The 15372-nt window shown below is 35.6% G+C and overlaps 4 protein-coding genes across 7 annotated transcripts; 3 read left to right on the top strand and 1 right to left on the bottom strand.

Moving 5' to 3' along the window:
* The first annotated feature begins 59 nt into the window (after positions 1–59).
* LOC311072778 (ninjurin-1-like) lies at positions 60–3493 on the top strand. Of its 3 annotated transcripts, XM_084098026.1 has the most exons (4): positions 60–943; positions 2462–2690; positions 2777–2906; positions 3091–3493. In XM_084098026.1, exons 1-4 carry the CDS (start codon positions 902–904, stop codon positions 3155–3157), a joined length of 468 nt encoding a protein of 155 aa, XP_083954152.1. In that variant the 5' UTR covers positions 60–901; the 3' UTR covers positions 3158–3493. The 3 variants fall into 3 exon arrangements, with proteins under 3 accessions (XP_083954152.1, XP_083954153.1, XP_083954154.1); XM_084098027.1 differs by having other exon boundaries at positions 2777–3485; XM_084098028.1 differs by lacking the exon at positions 60–943 and having other exon boundaries at positions 2061–2690; positions 3091–3485.
* Positions 3494–4810: 1317 nt separating this feature from the next.
* Positions 4811–9253, top strand: haus7 (HAUS augmin-like complex, subunit 7). Its single transcript, XM_084099675.1, has 10 exons — positions 4811–4948; positions 5873–5988; positions 6099–6166; positions 6254–6315; positions 6693–6775; positions 6908–7117; positions 7208–7313; positions 7395–7610; positions 8586–8697; positions 8788–9253. The coding sequence occupies exons 1-10, from the start codon at positions 4892–4894 to the stop codon at positions 8847–8849; spliced, it is 1092 nt and encodes a 363-aa protein (XP_083955801.1). The 5' UTR covers positions 4811–4891; the 3' UTR covers positions 8850–9253.
* A 716-nt stretch (positions 9254–9969) lies between these two features.
* LOC311073656 (ninjurin-1-like) lies at positions 9970–11133 on the top strand (the record flags this gene model as incomplete). The annotated part of the gene is made up of 2 exons (XM_084099560.1): positions 9970–10162; positions 11006–11133. The coding sequence occupies 2 exons, from the start codon at positions 9970–9972 to the stop codon at positions 11131–11133; spliced, it is 321 nt and encodes a 106-aa protein (XP_083955686.1).
* A 435-nt stretch (positions 11134–11568) lies between these two features.
* Positions 11569–15372, bottom strand: emd (emerin). Of its 2 annotated transcripts, none has more exons than XM_084098173.1 (8): positions 15234–15372; positions 14516–14599; positions 14281–14376; positions 14172–14203; positions 14046–14080; positions 13860–13901; positions 13700–13762; positions 11569–13542 (listed from the first exon to the last, which is right to left on the bottom strand). In XM_084098173.1, the coding sequence occupies exons 2-8, from the start codon at positions 14595–14597 to the stop codon at positions 13320–13322; spliced, it is 573 nt and encodes a 190-aa protein (XP_083954299.1). In that variant the 5' UTR covers positions 14598–14599; positions 15234–15372; the 3' UTR covers positions 11569–13319. The 2 variants fall into 2 exon arrangements, with proteins under 2 accessions (XP_083954299.1, XP_083954300.1); XM_084098174.1 differs by having other exon boundaries at positions 13872–13901.

The raw sequence follows: 15372 nt of genomic DNA, 5'->3' as shown, positions 1-15372 counted from the left end.
TATTGAAAAGATATATCATAATTTTGGCATGGATAGATGGGCAACAAAGTCTCCAACACTTTCATCAGGTAATATATTATCAAACTTCATATTCTGAGCATAGCTCGTGTATATGGGAACATTGATTACAGCACTGATTTTGAAGTAGAACCACTGTTGTCCCCAGTCTCACTTGTGTCAAAAAGTCTGGTTCATTGCATGTTATTCTGGCCAGGAACTGCCCACTTAGACAGGAAGAGAACATTTGACATGCATGTAAATCTAAGTAACTTTTTTATGTGCTGTTTAGAGACAGGATTATCTGAAATAGATGATATCAATGGGAGACCAAGTGTAAATTAATTGTCTTGCTATCCTTGATGACGCTCTGCTTAATTAATAAAGAATATGTAATATTTACGACTGTATTTAATGGCATAGAAATAGAGGTGGAGTTGGGACAAGGTAAGTAGGCATTTATATCAATTAGGTCGTAATAGGCTACCTGAGGGGAAAAGATCAGATTAATCTGGCCAAATTACAGTAAAACAAGTAATCTGAGTGAACGTGACATGGGATTTAACAACATTTGTTAAATTAAAAACCAGTGAATTAAATAAGAAGAGGAATGTGACTTCTGACACCTTCTGAAGTAAGCACGTGAACACGCTGAACGACTCTTTTTAGTGATTCAAAAGATTCGAGTCACGGGTGAATCACGCCCACTACTGCCAACGCTTAGCCTACAACACAATACATAACATTGGGAAGAGCTAACAGCGGAATCCGTTCAGTGTAGAAATCATTCGTTTCAAACGCAATTTTTTTTTTTTGTTGTTGTTGTTGTATTATTACTTTGTGAGCTTCTCGAATGTTCCTTACATAATCATACTAAGCGAAACTCTTGAAAGTTGAGCATCCGATGGAGGAGAACCGAGCTCTCAATGAATCAGGAAAGGTGGAGGTAGAGCTTTTTCTTGATATTTTTTTTAAACAAACAAACAGTTTAATTAAAAAAAAAAAATCAGTTACTCCTTTAATGCTTGAAGAATTAAGAATGTAAACGTGTTATGTGATCTTAAATAAAATGTTTATTTATTTATTATTATTCTGTTTTATCCGTTTTATTTACAGGTTTATCAGTTAGCTAAATATTGTAATGAACATCTATTACAGTGCATTTGACATGTGAAAGAGAAATTAAACCAGTTCTGTTTTTTAACACTATGACTAGTCTAGCATAGGGAGGGAGTTACTCGTATATTGTTTGCTCACAGAACCTGTGGGTTTGAAAGAACTGTGGAGAACACATCACCACCCTAAACTGCTATGCAGACAGACTACAGGCTTGCCTTGGTTATGCTATCATTCCCACCCTTTGTATTTAACCAAAACAGAGTTCTTATCTTTAAAATATATCTCGACTATATGGAGCAAGCTACGAAAACATTTAAAATCCTCATTATCCCATTCAATACAATGTATACACTATCTAATTTGCATATTAATGTGTTCTTGGGGCAAAATGTAATGAAAAAAGAAGTGTAATAATGGGAGTAATAATTGGCAACATTTTCATAACAATATATAATATTTCATAGGAATATTGATATATAATTTCTTTCCCTGTTCACTTGTGTCTCCCAAAATGCCTGATAAACATGATTCCTGTCCCGAAGTCCTGCTACTCCACAGTGGACTGGACATGTATGAAATCAGAAAGTGAGAGGGTCATATTTTGACTAGAAACCGCATAAAAAATTCATTTTCCATAAGAGTGCTCAATTTGATCAAATGTCAGTCATTTTGAAGACCAAGGAGAAATTGTTGTCATGGTGAAATCTACAAACATTTGGTATCTCTGAAAAGCCCTGAATGTGCCCAAAACTGTGACGTATTATGTCAGAGAAATTCACTAAAATATAACGTCCACTACAGTGGACAAAAGTCTATTCCTGGGTCCCAGGAGGATATACTTTCAACTTCTGTTTGGGGTCTAAATTACTGTTAATTAACTCAAAAAACATGTAATTTGTGGGCAAATTAGAGATCTTAAAAATAAAATTGTATGATATTAAATGTTTTCTTATGTATGCCTGCTATGAAAAAATGTCAGACAGTATTTAATGCTATTGACCATAGTAGCCTACTCATGCATGTCAACTTTATTAAGTATGATTAGAGAAATATATTAAATACATGTTGTTCATCTGTTTTACTCACTACTTACAGTAATCATGTAATGGCAGTACAAATCTCAGGGCATTATTTTTGGCTTATTGGTGAAATTTGTGCCGATTTCTGACATACAATTGAAAACCCACCGGCAATGTGTTACCAGCTTATTCTGTTTTCATAGTATTAACCTGTAGCCTTCTTTATAAAACCCTTTGTTGAAGGGGTTGTTTGAGACATGTAAAATCATTTGGAGGGAATATAGAAAAGAATATGTTTAATGTAAACAGTGTTCACTCCCTGTCAGGCTCGTGCCGCAGGGAACGGACAGCTTCTCTTCAACATGAATCATTACGCTACTAAGAAGAGTGCAGCGCAGAGCATGTTGGATGTGGCTCTTCTGATGGCGAACTCCTCTCAGCTGAAGACAGTTCTGCATTCAGGACCTCAGCACCGCTTCTACATTCCTCTTATTGCTCTGATCTCACTGTCCATCTCACTGCAGGTCATTGTTGGCCTCCTACTCGTCTTCATTGGTTAGTTTACACTTGCGTCTGTTTGAAAGCATTCTGATCTCCTTTCACGGACAGATCACTGATGTGTTTTCTCTTGTTTCCTTCAGTGAAGTATGACCTGAATGATGTTAAGAAACAGCCGAGGCTGAACACAATGAATGATGCAGCAACTATTTTTGTCTTCTTCACTGTTCTTATCAACATCTTCATCACAGCATTGGGATTTGAGTCTGGAGGGTGAGCAGAGTAACAGCAAAGTCCCTGTAAATACTGTAGATTTATTTTCATTCTTGTTTTGCCAAACACTGTCCATGATTTACATAGTTCAGTTAACTGCCAGAATAAGACATATGGACATATTCTTTATTCTCACATTAGAATAACGCTCAGACTAACTTTACATCTCACCCCATTGTTTCAGGGGCAGCGTGATATTTGAGACTGCACTCGCCCAGACCAGATCTTTAAACATCACTGATGATGTATAAGTACACAATGACTGCTCATATGTGATTGTATTTATGATCAGCCTGCCTTTCATTTCATCATCATGCAATGAGATTACAAGATTACAGGACACTGTACTCCATATCAAATGAGCAAAATACATCATGATGTTTTGTATGTTTAGGCAGCACATTTTAACTCAGAAGTTGGTTTATGTGAAAGAAAGCAGATATTAAGGATAACCTTTTATATAAGGAACAAAATAGAGGTTACAGTAAAATGTTTGTGACAATGTTCTCTTTTTATTTTTTATTTATCTTTCAATCTTTAAAGCAACACTGCTGAAAACCTCATTGAAATAAAACTCACTTTTGTCCAAAATATTTTTAAAATTGTTGTAAAATTCAGTACATTTGACAGTTGATTTGTTCCTGGGGAAAAAAATGGGATGAAATTATAATAAATCAGTTTGCATAATCTAAAATGAAGAATTAAAAACAGTACAGAAATTCAATCAATGGTTATACTGAATGACTTAAATTGTAACATAGCATGTTTTTTTAAAAACATGCAAAAACAAGCAAAATTTTGACCTCGTGCCGAAATAAACACTGTAAAAAATGATTTTTTTGGTGAAGTAAATACTACTGAAAAAAAACAATGTAATTTACATGAAAAAGTTAGTTCAGGCAAGAATTAAAAAAACGAAGTAAATTCCATATCAGTACTTAATTCAAGCGAGTAGAAATGAAAGCGTAAATATCAACTCAATAAAATTAAGTAAAAATTACTCAGCTTTTCTGATACTGGGGTTCCCATCATGCACTGAACCTTGAATAATTAATGAGGTTAATTTTGCACTGGTTTCCAGCTGTATTTACACTGTTTTATCATTGCTTTTGTTGTCAGGATTAGTAACTTGGCATTTTGTGACATTTCGAGTAAATTTTCTGCTCAAAATGACACATTCAAACACAAAAACGATCCATCAAATGTTACCGTCATTGTGTATTGTCTACCAAGTATTGAGGTCTTTGCATTCACATGATGCTTAACATCTGACATGATGTAGTATAAATTACTTAGATAATCTAAGTAAAACACATACTATAAATGACTGGTATAATTCAATATTATTGTTTGAGTGAAATGTAATGCAAAGGAAATTTCAACTAAATTGATATTAATCAACCTTTTACTAGCTAAGTTAAAATTACTTATTTTCTGTGTTACTTTCACTTAACTAGGTTAAGTAAAGTTTACTTAATTCCATGTTCCAAGTAAATTTAACTTAAAGATTTCTAATTAAAGCTACTGATGAATATGTTTAGGTTTTTACTTGGCAAATCTTTGTAAATTTACTAGCATTTTCTGAGTGAAAAATGTTGCCGAGCTTTTTTCAAGTAAATCCTACTCCAAATTTTTTTCAGTGAAGATTTCAGATAAAATCAATTAGTGAGATTGTGTTTTTCAAAAGGACAACTTGCTACAAAGCTACAAAAAAATTAAATGTACCTGAAATATAAGTAACAAATACAAGGCTTACACTTTTTGTTTTACGGACTCATCATACCAAAATGCTCTAATCCTCAAGTATTACTATATTTTTGTTAAAATAATAAATAGGCTACCATGCTCTTGTATCCTGTGTATACCTACTGTAGTTTTGGTGTAGTTGTAATATGCGTGCGGCCTCTAGGCGTCGCTGTAACCGCAGGCGCTGAACGACACTGGCGAAATGAACAGACTCACTGCAGGAAATCAGGAATAACAACATGGCGGGCGATTCAAAAGAGCAGCAGCTGTCTCTGCGAGTTTACAACACCCTTCAGGTAGTTTCCACATCTTCATAGACGCACCTCACGTTGTAAGGAGACATTAGATAATGTTCTGATGTTTCTCGAAGTTAAAACTGCCTGTTTGAGTAGATTTGTTTGTGTGTTCAGTTAACGTTAGCTACGTGCCGTCAAATGTTCGTAATTTGCGAAAATTATCAACTGAATAAATTCGTCATAACAGATATTTCAGTGTATTGTTTGCTGTCCACAATTTAGTAGACAACATATTCACCTGTGTAATAGAGATAATGCGGTAAATATAATTGCTGGTTTAGTCATAATTTAAGACTCTGTAAGCTGTAACAGTATAAAGATGATCTCTTTTGTGGATTATAGCAGGTTTTGTCAATCTCCTAAATATGAACATCCTCGTGAGAGACCCACATTCTAAAATGGATATATTCATTTAATCTAATTTTTACTTATATGAATCTGTTTTTTTTTTGTTTTTTTTTACTTTTTCCATGGCCCCCTAGAACTCCCTTTGCGGCCCCCAGTTTGAAAACCTCCGATTTAATGCGTCACCTCAAGTAACCAGACCTAAATGTCACAATACAACAAACAAGAAACTGGATACACAATAGTATTATTGTGACACTTAGGTCAAATTTCTTTGTATTTAGACTATCTGATGCATTAGATAAGATTAGCCCCAGGCTAATCAGGCTTAAACCTAGTCTCAGACTAAAATGCATGTTTGAGCTGTTTTAACTGAAATCAACTTATATATCTTACAATATGTCAGTGTCATTGTTTTGTCTCAAGATGCACATCAGTAATGTTTTTTCTAAGGCACTTTTTTTTTTTTTAAAGATACTTAATGTCCTAATTGAACTAAGGTCTAATCCTGGCTTAATCTAAGCCCTGTCTGTGAAACCAGGCCAATATGTTTAAACTGCATGTTAATGTTGTGTTCAGAGTCTGGGCTGTCCTCTGGTGGATGGGCTGTACCTGAGGGAGGCAGACAGCGTGCAGGACCTCCTCTGCTCTCCTTCATTACACAGAACTGATATACTCAAGTGGATTTGTACCAGGTCTGATGCCTGATTGACTATTAAACATGATGATAATGATGGCAAATGTGTTCGTTATAAATGTATACTAAAATGTCATGCTATGTTTGTGTTTATTTTTTTTTACAAAGCATTTGTCCATCCCTAAGGGAGAAGTTTTCCACAATTAAAGCATCTCAGAATGAGGTTTTAATTCAAGGTAAGCCCAAACAAATGCTCAGTTTCTTATCGTTTTATTTTCTTGTGCTCATTGTTTTGTTATTGTTGTGCTTTCTCTCTCACACAGAACTCACACGGTTTGGTAATGAAATGATGCTATGTAAAACTAATGACCAGGATTTAATCAAGGTATGGAGTTATACGCCGTTGATCTTTATACTGTCCAGTACCTTTTGCATAAGGAGCAGAATAGAGATTACAGTGAAATGTTTTTGAAAATGTGCTTTTTTTTCCCCCGTTACCCTTGATAATTGCACCTGTATAGCTACAATGCTGAAAACTTGAAGTGACACAATTTTTTTGTCCAAAAATAGATTGATTTATCATACAGAACATTTGATTTGTTCCAGCAAAAATGTTTGTGATGGACTGATAGTTTAGTATATAACGCAGGCTAATTCAGCTGTTTAACTGATAATTCTACAGCTATTCTTATCTACTCATTTTAAATGTATAAACTGAAGCAGAATTAATGAATCTCTCCTATTGGTTTGTTATCTTTTCAGGGTCTTGCACCCCCGTTACTGCAGCTGGTGTTTCTAGAGCAGCTTCTGATGGTCGTTCAAGCAGACTCCTCCATACACTCAAGGTATCTGACTTTTGCTGTGTTTTGTATCGTTGATTTAACATCAACATTGAGTCAGACCCTCCTAAGGCCCTAAAATAATAATATGTGCTCTTGTTTCTTTGACCTGCTTGTGGTTTGTTTTGATCGACATAGACAGAAGTCATCCTCTGGGGATGACAGTGTGAAGAACGATGATCTTCTTGGCGAGCTGATGTTTCCAGATCACTTGTCTGACCTGGATATGCTCCTGAACCCAACCTGCAACCCGTGGCCCGCACATATCCGTGAACATCTGATACGCACGCAGTCGGCTCACAACAGAATGAACGGGAACCACAGTAAATCCAGTGATTTCATAAACAGGTCTGTGTGATTGTTATGTGGCCATGTGGAATTCAATTTTTTTATCAAGACTGTTGTCCTTAACACGGTTGTTATTTTCTTCTTTTGAAGGAGTGATCAACATTCCCGACTTGGAAGCCATGGAGAAGAAAACCTGTCAGAGGCCAAAGCGCTGCTGCAGTCTACCCAGAGCACATTAGAGGAGCTCCACAAAGAGGTGAGACCATCATGTGCCGCTTTTCACATCTGATGTCATCAGTCTGCTTTGTATAATAGCGCGATCCTTTCTGTTCCTCAGTGTGAGTTCCTGCAGTCAGATTCGTCGGGTCCTGCAGCTGTGCTGTCCCCCTGTGTGCTGAAAGTGGCCATCTCAGACATGTCTCAGCTTATGATGGCCTTCGGACACATCTACAACACTGACTTTAAAGCGTACTGCCAGAGAACCCCTCCAGCCCTCAGTTCCCGCACTAGTGTGTTTCAATCTGTACATCAGCTTCTGCACACCTGTAATAAGGTAAAGCATTGAACATCTTTTATCTGCAATAGATTAACGGAAATTCAATTCAATTCACATTTATTGTATAGCGCTTTTCACAATACACATTGTTTCAAAGCAGCTTTACAGTCCACATTACAATTTAGAGTGATCTGTTATCAGAGGTAACTGTTTAAGTTATGTATTTCAGAAATGTACATAAACAAATCACAGTAAGCTAACAATTTACTAATTTAAACAATGTAATAATTTAAGGCAGAAACAATGAGCTCATTGAAGTAATGAATACTTGTTTGTTAACAAATGATTATGACATAAAATTGAAGTTTCTCTAATTTCTCTTTTTTGCAAGTATAAATCTGAACATAATTGAACAGGTTTTCTGAAGAAATATGGTTTTAATAATAATCAATAAAATGAGTTTCCTCCTAAATCATATTTAAATGGAGTTATCCTCAGTCCAGTAGAGAATAAAGTAGAGAATCTACGGAGCCCCAAATGGGATATGGGGATGGAAAAAAAATATGAAATATGAAGAAAAAATTATAATTCAATACTTTTGCATTCTTTCGCAAAATATTTGCATTCCCCTGAGAAACTCTGTTTGCTCGCAAAACTTTTGTGATGGAAATAAATAATGTATGGTGGATAGAAAAACTTAATTTCATTGCTTTTGTGAATGAACGCAAAGTTTGTTGGGGGAGCACAATAGTTTCGTGAGAGAACGCAAATGCAACAGACTGATTTTTAAAAAGTTTCTCAAGGAAACACAGTACTTTGCAACAAAACACAAATGTTTTGTGAGGATAGAAAGCAAATGTTTTGCGAGTGTGACCGCAAAACTTTTGGGGGAAATTGTGTGGGAATGCAAAAGCACTGAAATGTTTTTTGTTTGTTTGTTTTTTCATCACCATGTCCCCTTTGTAACTTCACAGATATATACTTTGCATATTCATATGTAAATACTTAGCATATTCTTTGTTTACTCTTCAGGAGCTGGAGGCTCTTAAGCAGCTGTCTGAAACCTCGTCGTCTCTTACACAAACAGTGCAACAACTACAGACAGACAGGCGGTACTGGTCTAAAGGAGAAAAGCACACGCTGCGTGAGTATTTTCTTGGATGTCTTTGATTTAGGCAAACTACACAAACAGAAAATAAGAATAAGTTGTAAAAAAAAGTTTATTTTTTTTTAGCTAAACAGTTGGAGGAGCTGAAGAACAGATATGTGGCTTTTCTTTCCCTTCACCAATCATAACCTGAAGGACACTCTCACGGTCTAAACAGAAATCTACAGCCTGTTGCTTGAATTTAAGTTTTAAGTGGTAAAAAGGGCCAAAAACCGGTCCACTTATTTGCATGACCAGGACCGTGCCCTTAGCACTTTGTGTTTTACAACCACTATGCCATGCACTGTTGTACAGATTTGTATTATACTGGTAATAAATTGCTGTTGTTGAACTCAAATACATTAATAGTCATCCCACTAATGATGAAATTGTTCCATCTAATAATATACTCCAAATAGCAATAAGAAACATAAAACCCCAAGTGTTTGAGTTTGACTCCCAAATAATGCAGATGCAGTATGAAACACAAATTTATCTTTGATCTGCAATGTCATGACGTTTTTTTTAAATAAAGGTTAACATTACAAAACCACATGGTGTTTTTTTTATTTTTTATTCACAGATATTTTACATTTAAATGTGTAAACTGAAGAAGTAACCAGTTTTCAAAGTCGTTGTCTGTTCACACATTGGTGAGAGTGACCGATGGGAGGGTCTTTCTCAGTCTTTAAAAGCACGTTTTGGAGAGAGCTTGTAATTGTAGAGTAAAACACTTCTCAGCTTGAGCTGATTAGTTTGTGAGCATCTTGACTGCTGCTTTTTAACATATCTGCTGCTAAACAAACCCTGAAGCCAATGGAGAATCAACAAGGAGTGGTGAGTAACTGATCTGTACAGAAGCATTTTACAGTGCAGATAACACCTAGCAGCTCTATAGTGGCATTAATATACTTTTTACATGAGATAATTTATTCAATATACATATATATTCTGTTACATGCAAGCAGACTTGTCAGGGTTTCATCCACAAGACAACATCCCAATGGCACCCAAGTGATGGTCATACTTCTGTTGGAAAAGGTCCTTTAATCCTGTGAGCAAGCAGTGCTGTGTGAGGTTTCTTATTTGCTTAAGCTTTCAGTGTTTTTCTGCACAGGAGTTGTGCTCTAACTTTTCTAACACTCATTAGCTACTTTTAATCTACTGACTAATTTCATGTTCTTGAGTGCACAGGCTGCTGAATGTTATAATGTAATGTTCACTCCCTGTCAGGCTCGTGCCGCAGGGAACGGACAGCTTCTCTTCAACATGAATCATTACACTACTAAGAAGAGTGCAGCGCAGAGCATGTTGGATGTGGCTCTTCTGATGGCGAACTCCTCTCAGCTGAAGACAGTTCTGCATTCAGGACCTCAGCACCGCTTCTACATTCCTCTTATTGCTCTGATCTCACTGTCCATCTCACTGCAGGTCATTGTTGGCCTCCTACTCGTCTTCATTGGTTAGTTTACACTTGCGTCTGTTTGAAAGCATTCTGATCTCCTTTCACGGACAGATCACTGATGTGTTTTCTCTTGTTTCCTTCAGTGAAGTATGACCTGAATGATGTTAAGATATGGAGGGCATTTTCTGCCAAATTTAAATAAATAAATTAAATGATTAAAATGAAAATTAAAACCAGATTAACGATTTCATTACAGAAAACAGTACGCAAAATATGTGACAAAATTGAGAATGAAATTAAATTATTTCATTTTCACAGCATTATCCCTGTCAAATTGAAAAATAAAATGCAATTGGTGATTTCACATTTCATTTTCACTACAGTCTCGAGGCAAGACTGCCAATATTAAAATGAAAAGCCAAACGTGAAAAAGAAACTACAAATGCAGTTTTTACAATGCTCTTTAGTAACGCTCAAGCAATAATAGTGACACAATTCAAATACAAATGTAAATTTTCGTTTTCATTTTAATTCCTCTTTTATTTCACAGTTTTCATTTTCGTTTTCATTTTCAAAGACAACCTGCATGCAAATTCTATGTTAATGAGTGGGTGTGGCTTATTCTAGTAACGGCGCTGAGACACGCCTTCTGTAAAGCTAAGTCATTGACGTCATTTTAATATTGGCAGTCTTGCCTCGAGACTGTAGTGAAAATGAAATGTGAAATCACCAATTGCATTTTATTTTTCAATTTGACAGGGATAATGCTGTGAAAATGAAATCATTTAATTTCATTCTCAATTTTGTCACATATTTTGCGTACTGTTTTCTGTAATGAAATCGTTAATCTGGTTTTAATTTTCATTTTAATCATTTAATTTATTTATTTAAATTTGGCAGAAAATGCCCTCCATATTAAGAAACAGCCCAGGCTGAACACAATGAATGATATGGCCACTGTTTTTGTGTTCTTTACTGTTCTTATCAACATCTTCATCACAGTGTTGGGATTTGAGTCTGGAGGGTGAGCAGAATCTCATTAGAAAATGGATTTAAAAATGTTTTTAGAAAATGCAGTTTGACAGAGTCTGCAGGAAATTTGAGTCAAATTGTAATGTTTGCATAGAATATAGTTTAAAATCCTGAGTATTTTAGTCTGCACATCTATACTTTATTATTTACATTAATGCACAGACTGTAATGTTCTGTGTTTTAGAAACAACATCTGATACTGCACTCCCTCCAGATAATACAAAAGGATTGCTCACATGTGATTGTATTTACACAACCTTTAGCACTCAGGATAACCTGTGAGTTGCCTCCATTCACTAATCAAAATCTAGCCTAATCTTATTTCTGCCATTCTGCATGGTTTTTCTTCTTTTAAAAAAAATTCTAGATACCTTCATTTAACAAAGCATATGTAATCTGATGTTTTGTAACAAACAAAATGTTCTAATATGTGACTTTATTCACTTTATTGACAGCAGTCAAGAAATAAAAAGCAGAACAGTTAGCAATGTAATATTTATGGACATTTGCTTTATGTCCCTCTCCTTGAGTATTGCATTTTTAGACAGTAATGCTGAAAATCTCATTGAATCAAAACAACTTTTTTTTTCTTTTTCCAAAGGATTTAATCAAGCTGATGTGTACAGGAAAACCCCCAAAACAAATATCACATAATTAGGTAAAATTTCTAACCAAGTGACATTTTTAAAAGACAGCACAAGCTTTCAAGCAAACATTTTACAAAAAATAAAGTTTGAATAGTTTTGAATGATAAACTATAGATTTCCCCATACGTAATGTCGAGGGACCGACTCGATAAGGGAACTACTGTATGTTATGTATGTGCAATTACTTTCCAAATTGAGCATGAATTATCTAATGACATTTATCTAATGACAGTTCAATGCAAGGACATTCATACACTGATGAGCCAAAACATTGTGACCAGATACAGGTGAAGCAAAAAATGTAGATAATTTCCTAAAAAGCTCCAATGTTCTAAGTAGATTAGATGATTAGTGAAAAAACAGTCCTTGCAATCAATGTGGATGCAGCGAAAATAAAGACATGAGAGACTTTGACAAGGGCCAAATTGTTCTGACCAGACGACTGGGTCAGTGTCTCAGAAACGGCAAGTCTTGTGGGTTGCTCCTGGTCAGCAGTAGCGAGAACCGACCAACAGTGGTCCGAGGAGGGACCAACCGTGGACTTACTGGTCCAGTGAGTCCAAAACTAGTGAAGAGGTCAAGGTGTTGCCCTGACCTCCAAATTCCCGTTCTCAATCCAACTGAGCATCTGTGGGATGTGCTGGACTAACAAGTTCGATCTATGGCGGTTCCACCTCGCAAGTTACTGGGCTTGAAGGATCTGCTGGTAATGCCTTGGTGCCAGATAGTCATAATGTTTTGGCTCATCTGTGTATATTGTATTGTATGTGTGGCTTAAGTTGTCCAAATAATTTTTGGGTACACTACATAACATTCAAAACAAAAGCATAAGCAAAAAACATACTGGTAGTGTTAACATGTCAGGGACAATACTGTCTAGCAGAGGGATAACACTTATAAATCTGTTTAATAAAAGAAAATTGTGCAATTTATATCCTTAGTAATTAAAGACTTTATAACAATAGTAATAGGCATTCAGGGCTTTACTATATTGTGAATATAGTCTTGACTGAAGTGGGTGCGTTGCATTGTGCCACAATAACCTTTAGCTGTAACTATTATTCACAAAATAGCCTAACCTTGCGTAGTATATGCTTAAATATGCTCAGCTTTAAATGCAGCACATCAGAATTCATAAAAAACAGCGAATAGAATCACCATACCAATTAGTGCTTTACAGAATGTACCATGAACACAGGCCCTAAATATATTGCCACGGCATAAGGATTTTACATTAAATGTATAAAAAAATGAGCTTTAAAGACACTTAAATGCCCCAATTATCATAAAAATTCAGAATTTTCTTGATTTGGTCAGACTTCCACATCTGTTCCTATTTGTTTATAAAAAAAAGCAGGGCAAATATTTGAATAAAACTACACATAATGCACAAGTTCATGGTTGAACAATAACTGGTATTAAACCTCTCACAATCTGTATACAGATTATATTACAAGCTATATTTCTGGTTGTTCTTCTACTGAATCGGTTTTAGTTGGGGCTGATGAACATATTTAAAACATCTCACTGCTCCTCTACTGAATGGTTTTAAAGGGAGACTCTTCTGCAGGCTCCATACACGTGTACACATAATAAAGAAACACAGCAATGATAAGAAACACCAAGACACGCAGCCACACCGGCACACCTCCAGGTCTGCTGGTCTCTGGACTGGCACCACGCTGGACGGATCTGGAGACTGATGGGCCTGGGCGAGAAGAACTCTGATAGGTTGTTCGAGTTGGGCTGATAACGGGCCTTCAGAATAGACAGAAAGGACACTTAATTTACTTTTCAGTGAGGTTACAGGAATATTAACATTACAGTACAACATTAAAGTCAAGCATATTTTAAGAGAAGAAGAAAATAAATAATAGAAACATTCTGAAACAATATTATTAAAACAAAAACTCACTCATTGGTATGGCCTACATCATCATAATCATCTCTATAATCAGTAAACTTTGACCTCCTTATGCTGTGGAGAGAGAGCATATATCCAGTTAGCATTTAGGAGGATGCGACCACTTTTAAACTTCAGTTGAGACCAAAAGAAATAAATGAATCTCACTCACTCGCGAGAAAAATCTGCATCTGCGATCTTTGACCTTTTTGTGCTGGGGAGAGATCACATTTATACAATTACTGTAAGCATACAAAAAGGATATTATCTGTAATCTAAGCAGGACAATTTGATAGACATTATAATTGTTAAGTGATTACTGCTTAACATATTCAATAATTAAAAAAAAGCTACTTACACATCACCAAATCCATCGTGTCTTGTCAGCTGAGGCTGCAAAATATGAACAATGTCTGATTAATAGACTACATGTCTGATGACATAAGAGCAGTTAGCCTTTAATTTCAGTTCAGTTTTGACTTACGGGCTGATAGGTAACATATTCCACTTCATCCTCTATGAAAACAAAAGCAAATTTTACAAGTGTAATTCTGCAAGGTAATACATGGTTGATATCAAAGCTTGTCTCTTACGTTCTTCTCTGTAGTATGTCTTGTCAGACGAGGAAGGCTTATTGTTTTTGGCCATAGCCTCTTTCAGTTTCTTTTCATAGAGTTTCCGTGTGGATTCTGCAAAACAAAACCACCACCAAATCACATTACAACTTTTGACAGATTTATTGACAAAAAAAACTTTTCTTTTTAATTTAACATACTTTCCTGATCTTATTATCTGAACATATTATAACAGATTAAAGACAACGCTTACCTACTATGGGCCCATGTTTAATGCCATATTCATCCAACAGCTGACCGATCTCCTTATCAGATTTTCCACTTAATGTCGACATATCTGCAACAACATACATGTTATGGTTTATATTTTTATATTTTTTTTTCTTTGATCAATAGAGAACTGAGATTACTCATAATAATTAAGTATGTAAGTTAGGTAACTAGTATGCCTACTTGACAGAGAAATGTAACATAAGTTTATTTTATCCCCAAAGAGAGTCTGAAACAATAAAAAACGATATCTCACAGAGATATGACATATTCTTGAGCACTGAACAAAAATAAAAAAGGTAACTTACTTCAGTGTGAGACTACAACAACATCTGGATGATACACATGTGCAAATCGCAACAGCTGTAAACTATGAAAGGTACTATGACCAAAATATATTCCCTACGCAAAGACTAAGCGAAAATGTAATCTTCTGTCAGATTAAAAGACATTACAGCAGAAGCATTTGGGAGAAAACGACTCCAAACGCGTTTTTAAAGCGAACAAAAGGATTGAAAATGGATTGCTCGGGCTCGAGCTCGCAAGCGAAACCGCTGACAACTTCAACAACGCGTTAGCATGACTCATGATAGAAGGGCAAGCCATAGCTTTGAAATAGCAATAGCTTCGTGTATTTTCTTGCTTATATATAACGTTACATTTTTATGTTTAAAAATACTCTTTTGTCATAATTAACTTACCTTAAACGATTCCAGGAGGTAAAAAGGCGCTTTCCTGAGCTGGGCGTGTCGCGCTAGAGGAGGAGACACATTTTACTTCCTTTACTAGGCGTGTTCAAACTTTTATCACTGTAGGTAAAATGTTGTGCGAAGCCATTAA

This window comes from Abramis brama (genome assembly GCF_963993115.1).
Source record: "Abramis brama genome assembly, chromosome: 22".
NCBI lineage: Eukaryota > Metazoa > Chordata > Actinopteri > Cypriniformes > Leuciscidae > Abramis > Abramis brama.
Note: the sequence above shows the minus strand (reverse complement) of the source record. Positions and strands in the feature narration are given on the sequence as shown.

Excerpts from the sequence above, each read along its gene's own strand:
- haus7 (XM_084099675.1), top strand. The coding sequence starts at position 4,892 with ATGGCGGGCGATTCAAAAGAGCAGCAGCTGTCTCTGCGAGTTTACAAC. Across the intron at positions 6,316-6,692 it reads ATGACCAGGATTTAATCAAG|GGTCTTGCACCCCCGTTACT; the intron begins GTATGGAGTTAT and ends TTATCTTTTCAG. Across the intron at positions 7,118-7,207 it reads TCCAGTGATTTCATAAACAG|GAGTGATCAACATTCCCGAC; the intron begins GTCTGTGTGATT and ends CTTCTTTTGAAG.
- LOC311072778 (XM_084098026.1), top strand. The coding sequence starts at position 902 with ATGGAGGAGAACCGAGCTCTCAATGAATCAGGAAAGGTGGAG. Across the intron at positions 944-2,461 it reads ATGAATCAGGAAAGGTGGAG|GCTCGTGCCGCAGGGAACGG; the intron begins GTAGAGCTTTTT and ends ACTCCCTGTCAG. Across the intron at positions 2,691-2,776 it reads CCTCCTACTCGTCTTCATTG|TGAAGTATGACCTGAATGAT; the intron begins GTTAGTTTACAC and ends TGTTTCCTTCAG.
- emd (XM_084098173.1), bottom strand. The coding sequence starts at position 14,597 with ATGTCGACATTAAGTGGAAAATCTGATAAGGAGATCGGTCAGCTGTTG. Across the intron at positions 14,377-14,515 it reads TAAACATGGGCCCATAGTAG|AATCCACACGGAAACTCTAT; the intron begins GTAAGCGTTGTC and ends TTTGTTTTGCAG. Across the intron at positions 13,763-13,859 it reads GATGCAGATTTTTCTCGCGA|CATAAGGAGGTCAAAGTTTA; the intron begins GTGAGTGAGATT and ends CTCTCTCCACAG.